General features: G+C 54.4%; 1 protein-coding gene across 2 annotated transcripts in view; it reads left to right on the forward strand.

Annotated features, from left to right (window-relative positions):
- Positions 1-10,167, forward strand: part of C2H10orf143 (chromosome 2 C10orf143 homolog) — a 16,606-nt gene extending 6,439 nt beyond the window's left edge. Inside the window, exons 2-4 of one of the 2 annotated variants that reach the window (XM_044662933.1) lie at positions 8,401-8,538; positions 8,640-8,702; positions 9,756-10,167. In XM_044662933.1, coding sequence (XP_044518868.1) covers positions 8,401-8,538; positions 8,640-8,702; positions 9,756-9,785 — 231 coding nt within the window. In that variant the 3' untranslated portion in view covers positions 9,786-10,167. Of the gene's footprint in view, positions 1-8,400; positions 8,703-9,755 lie in introns of both variants that reach the window. The other variant, XM_044662932.1, reaches the window with a different exon arrangement.
- The last annotated feature ends 393 nt before the right edge of the window (positions 10,168-10,560 follow it).

The raw sequence follows: 10,560 nt of genomic DNA on the forward strand, positions 1-10,560 counted from the left end.
CCCCCCCGCCCACTGATTCAGGGTGGGAAGGGGAGACCCCGCCAGAGCCAGACTGCGGCCAGCTGGGGAGACACAGAGGAGCTGAAGCAGACTGGCTGTGGAGTGAGTGAAAGATGGAGGCCCTAGAAAGGGCCCAGCTGGGCTCCTGTTTGGCTCTGGGTGGGAATCAAGGCATCCAGGATGACACCAGGCTGTGGAGCTACCTGCCGGCAGGAGGCCCAGGCCAGAGTCCAGTTAAAGCATCTTTACAGCGAGTCTGTGCTGAGGTACAAAAAGCTTCTTAGTAGAACAGCAGGAAGCCTGTAACAGGAGAAGAAAATACTCTTTTTTTAACCCCTTACCTTGTGTCTACGAATTGATCCGAGCATTTATAGGCAGCAAAGCAGAAGAGCAAGGTAAAGGGGGTTAAGTGACCTGCCCAGGATCACACAATTAGGAAGTGTCTGAGGCCAAATTTGAACCCAGAACCTCTCCTCTCCAGACCTGGCTCTATCCACAGAGGCCCCTAGCTGCCCCTGCCTTTCATTTTGTACCAGAATGTTGACATTCTAAATTCTTATAATTTTGCCATGCGATCTTTTTCACTCGAAAAGACATTTAGAAATGTTTTGAAAATAAACTACATTTCGATAGCTATGCAGGCTTTATGATACTCAAATTGGACCCTATCCCCACCCAACTGCAACTTCTGCCATAAAAGCTTCATGTTGAAAACAATCAGTTTGGGGAAAGTACGACCGCCCTATCAGATGCTGTCCGGCTGTCATATAGAATCAATCTGATGCTCAAAATTGTGCGTAGGGGGCAGCTCGATGGATGGCGAGCCAGGCCTGGAGATGGGAGGTCCTGGGTTCAAATCTGGCTTCAGACTTCGTAGCTGGGTGACCCTGGGCAATTCATTTAACTCCCATTTCCTAGCCCATACCACTCTTCTGCCTTGGAACCAATACAAAGTATAGATTTTAAAAAGAATTGTGTTTACATGAAATGGAAAACATTGCCAGATTTTCACTTTGATAAATCTGTTTATACCCGGGTTGGTGAGAGCCTGTGCTGGGCAATAACTGACAGTTTTGCATAGTTAGAATTTTAAAAGCTTCCCCAGTTTTTACCCCGGCCAGGGAGAAGAAGCCAGACTTTTGCTGGCATTCTAGACTGGTGTCTTTGTCATCAGTCAGATAGGACTTGGCACATCCTTACTATTCTTGGCTAAATTCGAGTTCTACAAGGATCCACCAATCATGGTAATACTAAGAAAGGCGAAAGTGTGTCAATTGGGCTGTGTCTCCCGAGACGGAGAGGGGCTGGGTTGACCCTGTCACTGTCCTCTGACAAAGGACAACTGGCCAGAAAACCTGCGTAGGGAAGGGCCCCCTTGTTCGGGAATGACAGGCTTCGAGAATGAGCTTAAAAAGAAATATTTATTCGACTGAATGCAATGTGAATGGCCAGGAGCCGGGCACAAGGGCAGACACCGTCTCCTCCAAAAGATGGGTCTGAGAATGAATATAGCCTTCTGACCACAGGGGCCGATGGCAGGACACAGTCCAGAATGGGGCGTGTTTACTGCTTGACCAGGGATGGGCTGGTGTTTTGGGTCTTGAAAACACAAAGGGGGACAATCAGATGTCTAGAACTGGCAGGTACCAATGGGGGGGGGGGGGACTCCCAGGAGGATGCTTCTCTCCAGGATCTTTCCTTATCACCGGTCTCTGGTGCCCAGGGTCAGCACTACAAGAATGCAAGAGAAGAAAAGGAATTTCTGACACCCTTTTTGACCCAGGACCTCTCTGGGCTTTTGGGGGTCCCACCCCAAGACTTCCAGGTCTTTAATGAGCTAGAATCCCACAAAGTATCCAGTTTCTTCTTACGAGTTTCTAAACCGAGTTCAAGAGTCAAATTGCAAGAAAGTACAGAAAACACTGCTGCTCCAAAGATCTCCGAAGTATTTGGAATTGGCCTGGGGGAGAAGCAGCTTTAGGGAGTCACTTCTGCCCTGGGGCTGGCCATGGAGAAGGAGAAGCCAGACTTTTGTCTTTGTCATCAGTCAGATAGGATTTGGCAGGGCCTTACTATTCTGGGCTAAATTTGAGGGATCCAAGAAAGATGTGGCCTGAACCAGTTCTCCAGGCACTGTAAGGTGATTTGGTTCTGGTTTTGATGGTTCTGTTGTGGTTTTTCCAGCGCCTTGACTTGTGAGTGCCTTGAACTGAATACAGGTGGAGTGGCCCAAAGTCCTCTGCCTCGTGGGAGCTTGTGGCACTGCTCCGTTAGACTCAAACAGAACAGATGCGCCATCTTAGTGGATTCAAACCACAGTCCTCCGAAGTAGATCCAATTGGACTGATTCCAAAAGCACTTACTAAGCTCATCCTTTGTGGCAGGCTCTGGGGATACAGATGGGAAAAAAAGTCAGTGTTTGCTCTCTAGGAGCTTCTATTCTTTTAAACTGATTTCTTTAACCCCTTACCTTCTATCTTAGAATCAATACTTGAGCATTGAGCAGTAAGGGCCAGACAGCTGGGGTTCAGTGACTTGGCCAGGATCACCTAGCTAGGAAGTGTCCCAGATCAGATTTGAACCCGGGACATCCTGTCTCCAGGCCTGGCTCTCTATCCATGGAGCCACCCAACTGCCCCTTGGGAGCTTATATTCTAATGGGGAAAGAAGTTTGTCTCTTGTTTCTGAAGTGACCCCACATCTCTGTGCCATCCTTGGTGCCATCTCATCTTTGTGGGGCCCCTTGGAGCTCATATGCTACTGATGCCACCTTCAGGGACCTCTGGCCCCCTCCCGTGCCAGGAAGGCGACAGAAGAGTATTGAGGGATCCAATAAAAAGGGTGTTTGCCATAGTAAGCCCAGGCCCTGGGGAATCCTGCTGGGTCCCCCTGCTTCCCGAGTTCACAGTGAAGTACATTTTGTGTTTAAATGTTGGAGAACTGGAGCTCCCCGTTCAGGGGTTCTCTCTGAAGACCCCGTTTCCTCTCTTTGTTGGCTAAGGGGGCCAGCCGTATTTGTAGCAAGTTTTCCTTCTAGATTGCTCGAACCTTTCCTGTCGTTGCCCGTCTGCACACTGAAGCCCGAGCTTGAGATGGGGGCGGCGATGCGTCTGGCTCGTGTGGGGTTCCCTGTGGTGGCACCCCCGTGAGGACTCCATGTCTGAGCCCCCCCCCTGCCCCGAGGCTCCCCGAGTCTCACCAGGATTTGCCCACCTGCTGTGGGATCTTCGTGACAATAGTCTCGGTCTGATTTTTAGTGTTGACTCTCTCATTAAAATGGAAGCCAGCGCTCCGAATTTCGTTTCCAATAAAGTGTTAAGCCACTTTTTCAAGTCTCCCTTCCTCGACCGTATGCTGCTCATTAAGCTCCTCCGGGGAGCATCCCCTTCCCTAAAGGAGAGCTTTCACCCAACAAAGAGCTGCACACGTTCCCCGCTGGAGGGTGCCTCGCCAGGCCAGGCCCTTTGGGGTGCGGTTCTTTGGGTTCCTCTCGCTCCGGCGCCATGACACGTTTTACGTTCTAATTTGTGTCTCTTCCCAAATCCTTCTCCTGCTCGGCTCGGCTCCCGTTTCAGCGGGTCTCCAGCGAGGTGGCTGTTCTATTGATCTCCTTCAATTATTTTTAAGTAACGGGATTTCGGTGTAGACGCAGGATTTGAGTTTGGTTTATACACTGCAAGTGTCTCCTCAGTTTGGAGGTGAATCTTGGGGGGCTGTTAGGAAGGTTGGCAGATCCCTGGGACTCAATAAACTGTTTACCACAGGCAGCCCCAGAGTTCAGGGTTCATGCAAGGAAACCAGGCCGAGTCACGGCGAGCGCCGCCGCGCCACACGCCGCACTGGGCAGCCAGGGAGCGAGGCCCGAGTTCAGACGTGCCCCCGCCTGAGCCGCTCTGGGACTCTGGACGAGTCCCTCAGCTCTGTTTGCCTCAGTTCCCTCCTCTGTCCAATGGGAACCTCGTGGGTTGTGGTGAAGCCCAAATGCGATCCTGATTGTAAAGCTCTTGGCACCTCACGTGGGACGTGGCAAGTGCCACCGAAATGCTGGCTGCCGTGCCGGTGAGGGAATTCATTCAGCAGATACGCACACGCACTGTAGCGAGGGCCAGGCCGACAGAAACGAGCCAGGAAACGACTCCTGGCTGCTGGGAGCTTCCATTTACGTTGCTCACACTTTAGGGCGGGCGCCGAAGGGAAAGCGGCAGCGTTCTCAGGGACCATCTGAAGGAGGAGAGACCCCGGCTGGGAGGGGAGCTCGAGAAAGGCTCGTACTCACATCTTCCATCTTAGAATCACCACCGCGAATTGGGTCCGAGGCAGAAGTTCGGGGAAAGCTGAGCAATGGGGGTTAAATGACTTGCCCAGGGTCACTCAGCCAGGATGTGCTGGAAGCCAGATTGGCAGTAGCATTTAAGTGCTAACCAGTTCAGGTATTGACAAGACAAAGACAAAAAATAATGAAATAATTCCCACCCTCAGGGGTCTTAGATTGGGGGGGGGGGAGGGAGCGGGTGTCCACACATAGGGACCTCAGGGTATGTGTAGACCTTTCTTCAGAATTGGCCCAGAAATCTGAGCAGAACAAAGACAAGGTAACAGTTATAAAAGGGGCACAAGTAGGGTTTGCGGGAGGTGCCTCCTGAAGGAAAGGAGGGCTTCGTGGGATAGAGGTGGGAGGGGCCGTGTGCCAGGTGTGGGGGGCCGAGGAGGAGGCTATGAATACCGTAGGATTCTGGGCATTCTCAGAGGCAGACGAGGGGTGCAAGGATGGCCGTGTGTATACCCAGAGGCAAGAGGTGGCATTTCCAGATGGGGCAGAGGAAACCCTGGTGGCCCAGAGGGGCGAGGCACTCAGAAACCCACATAGTCACCTTGTCCATGTTGTATTTTTTGTTTAATGTTTCTTAATCACATTTTAGAATGGTTCTGGCCATCCTGGGGGGTCTCGGGGCAGGCATCTGACCTCTGGCCTAGCAAGATGAGGGTAAAACCGGCTTGTTGAGGGCTTCAGATGTTTGGTGGAGGAACCCCGAGGCAGTAGATTTTGTCCCTAAGAAATCATTGACCGTCACTGAGTAAAGGAGTGTGACCTGGGGAGAGCCCTTATTGAGTGATCTTGAGGGAGTCTGGTGGAGGCTGGAGATGTGAGAGGCCGGGTCACCCATCTTGAGGCTGTAACAATATTCTTCCCCCAAGTCCCTGGTGAAAGGTGCCGAGCCCTCAAACAGGCCCGAGGGTGGCAGCGGAAATCTGGTCTGACCAGCGCCGGCCCATGAATCCTCTAAACCCTCCTGAAATGTTGTCGTCCCCCTTCTGCTTGAATGACCTGTTCGCGTGACGAGGAGCTGAGGTCCCTCACCAGGCTGCTTTCCAAAGGGCCCCAATTGCTAGAAACTTCTTCCTTCTCTACTTGTGCCCGTGCCCATCGTTCGCACCTCAGCTCTTGACCAAGGGTCCGCTCTTCATCCATTCAGAAGATCTTGGTCATGCCCCTTCTCTCCTCCCTAAGCAGCTCTTCTCCGGGTCTTTTTAGGCCTTCTCACTATCTTGGTAGCCCTTCTCTGGGCACGCTGCAGTTGGTGGCTGTCCACAGAAAACAGAGCGCCGACCCCTGAAGAGGAGGTGTCAGGAGGGTCCAAGCCTGCCAGGCCCACTATTTTGAGCCTCTTATCCTTCGCCCTAAGCTTATTTTTCCTATAGACTGATACTGCTTTGGATTCTTGGGAGCTCACCGGCGCTGCTGATTCCTAGTGAGCTTGCTGTACCTCGGAAACCCCCAAGTCTTTTCCCATGAAATGATGTTTGGTTTTGAAATCTAAGCACAGACTTCTTTGGTTAAGCCTGTTCAATTCCATCTCATTCAATTTGCCCCGTCAGCCCAGGCTGTCAAAATATTTTTGGATCCCGACTCTGTCGTCCCACATATTGGCCGCCTCTCGGCTTTGTAGCGTTGACAAACTTGATAACGCTCGCTGGCTCGCCCTTCATGTCTTCATTGAAGTTATTAATCAGAACTCAAGTGCCTCAGGACCAAGGACAGCTTCCTCCTGGATGCCACCAGCCATCTCCCTGGGGGGACCCTGATGTGGTCATTCAGGAAGAGTTGCAGAGCCAATGAGGACTGTATCGAGGGTTCTTCAGCCCCACAAATCTTCCACCTCTTGCTGAGCTCCAGGCACACACGTTGGGCCTATCAGGAAAGGAAGGGAAGTGAGCTTGGCCCTATTCATCAATAATAAGCCCATGCTGGCTCCTGGTACTCACCTGAGGGCTGCAGAGCCATCCTTCTATCTGATTTGTTCCTCCATTGCGCCATTTTGCCAGGGTTGACATCAGCTCTTCATCCTAGTTTTCTTGATCCACAATTTCTTCCCTTCAGAAATTTGGATGTTAACAAGTCCGGCTCCAGGCTCTGACTCTCCATTTCCCAGGATTCCTCTCAGATTTCCAACAACAACACACCAAGGATATTTGCCTGCTTTATCACAACGCCAGGGTGTAATTGCTCTGCTAGGAGGCTTAGGATCCGACATCTACATGGGGGGAAGGCAGTGGGTGCTCCCATCTAGGCCGGCCCTCACTGCCCTTGTCACCAAATTCGGGGACTTCTTCCTCTCAGGTGTCCACTGTTCTTCATAGCAGCCATAGCTACCACCCTTTCATCTGGCCGCCATTTTCTCTCTCTTCCATTGACATCATGCTCTGTCTCCCAGACCACAGGCCGATCCCTTTCTGCAAGCACGATCATCTCAAGCGGGTATAAGCCTGGAGCACCGAAATGGATCCTGGCCCTGGATTCACTCAAACCCCAATTGTGCTGCTACTGATTGTGCGTGACTTTGAGCAAGTCACTTCTTGGACCAGACGTTCCCCGAGTGCCCTAAAACTGGCACTCTATGATTTAATTGCCCTTCTCGGAACCACGATCCTATCCTGGAGTGCATGTCCTTTCTGGATCTCCCCTGCCCCTTCCCAGCTCTTTGCCTTTCTCCAGCGTGTCTCCCCCCCGCCCCCCCCCCAATCTCTTCCTATTGAAATCCTCAGCACCTAGGCCAGCTCTAGTTCCTCCAGAATCTCCTTTGCCTTCTCTTCTAGCCTCCGCTATGGACACGCTGGCCCTTCTGGAATCCCTCAAACCACTTTGGGCTCTCTGGGCCTCTGCGTCTGTGTATTCTGTACCTACCCGTGGCTGTGCTCATCCCCCTCTGTGTGTGTCTCTCTCTATATACGGACACGTGTAATACGCCCACATCCAATGATTCCCTCCCCCCCGCCCCCATCATGGCTCTGTCCCCTCCCTCCTTCCTCTTGGCCTTGTTTCATCTGTGTCCCCTCCCAGGCCCAGCCCTGTGCACACACGGAAATCCAATCCTAACAGTCTGGAGAAAAGCAGCAGCAGCTGGGATTGCCCAGGGGAGGGCACCGGAGAGTGCTTTCACTCAGCCCTCCTCAGGGGCCACACAGGGAAACTGAGGCTTCTGGAGAGGAAACGGAGGGGAGCTGCCCAGCTAGAAAGAAGGTCCCTTCTAGGGTGAAGCTTCCATCCGCACCTCCTTTTTGTTGGGCTTTTCGGCTCCTTCATTTCCAAATCTCTGTTGCTTGCCTTCTCCCTCCCCAGCGTGCCATCTCTTGTAACAGATTTAAAGGGGGGAAAAGCTCCGCTAAACAGACACCAAGTGCTCCTGACGGTGTCCCAAGGGCTCCCCCACCTCCTGCCTCCTCCAGTCACTTCTGCAGAGACCGAGGAGGGGGCGGGCAGGGAGCAAAGACTTCAGCAGAGATTCTTCAGCCAAGGGAGATGCCCTTGGTGCTTGGGCACGGGCAGGGGCGGGCTTAGTTGGTCTCTTCAAAGTCTCAGATTCTCCCCCCTCGAGCTGGAGCACTCCTGGAGCCTCTGTATCTGCTATGGTGATGGTTGTGCTTATTAGAAACAGAAATAATGATGACGCTGTCCTGGGAGGACCCGCACCCAGGACCGGCGGTACATTTCTTGGGTTAATGGTTTGTCCCCCCCACCCCCAGCCCCATGTTAGAAAATTCCTCTCATTGATCTCCTTTCATTGATTTCTGATAAGAAAATCCAACCGCCGGCTTTCCCAGGGCCTAAGTGTGCGGCAGACACCCCTGCGAGTGCCTTTTCTCTGACTGCTTCACGCTCGCTCCTCGTCATCCCCCAGTAAGGAAGCTCCTCCGCACTCCCCGAGGCATTTCAGTAAAACGTGGGGAGCAAAGCGAAGGGCTGTGGCCCCTTTTCAGCATCCACGATCTAGAGACTGCTTTGCCGTGGAGATGGGCTCGAAGGCAGCGCCTCCTCCGGCCCAGGTGGCTCCTCCCCTGTCTCGCGGGTCCGAGGCTGCCGGGAGTTTGCGGCTGACCCGATGACGTGCTCTTGTGTTTCAGAAACGGGCCTGCAGGGCCATCGAGGCTGGGCTCGGGGAAGATGCCGGCCGTTGGACCACCGACCGGAGCTCCCATGCCAAGAGCTTCCTGACGCGGGAGATGGTGCCGGGGAGCGTCCCAGGCAGACAGAGCGCCGTGGTAGGTGTCCGCCATCCCCAGAACGTCCGGTCGCGTTCAGTATTGCCACAAAGAGCCTCCACCACGAGGGTGCTGACCCCCCACTGTGGTTTCTTCACTAGATTTCTGCCCACAACGGAAGGCGGCCCGCCCAGCCCTGCTCGCGATGCCTCGCCGGCGAGTCCGTAAGTGCCTCCCCCTCCTCCTCCTCCTCCTCCTCGCTGGGGCACCGAAAGAGCCGCTTCCAAGCATTAGAGCCACAAAGCCAGTGTTGACAAGACGGGAGACACGGGGGGCTTGCTGGGCCCCCTGTCGGCTCCTGGGGGCGGCTCTGCCCGGAGGGAGAAGGGGTGAAGCAGCTCCAAGTTCTCCTCAGAGTGGCAGGAAAGAAGTCGGCCAGGCCCGGGGAGGAAGTAACCGGGAGCCGGGGAGGCCCCGTGAGGCCCGGCCAGACACGAGGCCGAACTGAGCTCTCTCTCAGGTTATAGTTGTAGAAGTGAAGGGATGAGGGTGTGCACGTGCCTGGAGATGCCCAAACACGCCGGCACACGCAGAGCAGACACACCCAGACATCCATTCTCTGAGGAGCCACACCAAACTCCTTCCCACCACTGGGAAGAAAGAGGACCCAAGAGAGGCCTTTGTTAGCTCGAGGCAATGCAGGAATGGCCTTCTTTCATGCCGCAGACGCTCAGCCATTTCCTTGGTGCCCAGGACCCTCCGTGCCAGGGGTACTCCTCCCCCCCTTTCTGTAAGACCAACATGCATGAGCTGCGTGTCCCTGGGCAAGTCACTCCTTGGGAGAAATGCACCCCCTTCGTGCTCCCCAGAGTTGTGCTAAGAGTGGGATGGAATAGCTTGTTGTTGGGAACCCCCCAACCTCCTTAGCAGCTCGTGGTCGGGCCAGTTTGGAGTCACTCTTGGCTCTCCGGTGCAGGAAGAAGTGGGTTCTGGTCTGCCCCCCACTCAGGATTCGGTTCCTGGGAGACATCCCCGGTGGGCTCCCGCTGATCTCCGGAGGATGCCCTGCTGAGAGGCTTCTCCGGATGTGGGGCCGGGTCTGCCCAGCCAGCACCGCCATCTTTGTCCCTCTGAGTAATGGGGGAACCTGATGAAATGATGGCCCGTGGGCATGGGGGGAGGGGGCGGCTTCCTCCAGGCTGCCAGCCTCGGCCCATCCTCTCATGCCTCTCCACATGAAGCCCTTTTTCCTTCTTTTTTCTTTCCCCTCGTTTTAGGGCCATTTGAGCCATACCACGAATGGTTAGAAGAGGCGAGCGGGCAGCCAAGGTCGAGTCCAGTCCTGGCCGCCATCTTCATAGGATGCTTCAGGGAAACATCTTCCAGCTGGATCCAAGAACCGGCGGCCCGTTATCTCCCGGGAAGCCCTTCCGCTCTCAGGTCCTCCCCTCTGGGGCTCCACAGAGCAGCTCCAAAGCCTCCTCCTCCAGGCCGGAAGAACTCTGCCCTGCCAAGCGGCCCTTCTTGTTCTCCCGCTTTGTTTGGGTAAAACCCAACGGGGTGCCGGGCGGCCGCTCCGGAGCCAGCCTGCCTGCTCCTGCCACTTGTGCCCATTTTTAATAGAAGTTATTTTTGTACGACAAGGGAAAGTCCTCTCGTGCCGCATAAAGCTGGCAGGACTCAGCTCCATCTTTGTTCTCCTTCTTTTCACCCACCGAACTTACAGGCAAACGGAGATGCCACCCTGGGCGGGGGGGGGGGGGGCGGGGGGGGGGAGAAGGAGTTTCCCCTCTTTCCAGTGCTTCCGGGGTGGTGAGGAAAGAGCCAGGGGCGGGGCAGTTGCAGGGAAAGGACTGAGCCAGTGTTGGGATACTTCCTTGTACCCAGCATGCTCTCCGGTGAGAATCCCCGCCCCCCCCCCCCAGAAGGCTCACCACCCCCTTCCTGTTGGGGAAAGGAGGAAAAAGAAGAGAGAGCCATGGGGGGAGGGGCATCTCCTGCTGGCTGGGGCTTTGGGGGTTTCCTTATTGCTGAAGGTGATACATGTGGAATCCGAGGAGATGAGCAGGGCCTGGGTTCGAG

The sequence above is a fragment of the Gracilinanus agilis genome, chromosome 2 (assembly GCF_016433145.1).
Source record: "Gracilinanus agilis isolate LMUSP501 chromosome 2, AgileGrace, whole genome shotgun sequence".
NCBI classification, from domain to species: Eukaryota; Metazoa; Chordata; class Mammalia; order Didelphimorphia; family Didelphidae; genus Gracilinanus; species Gracilinanus agilis.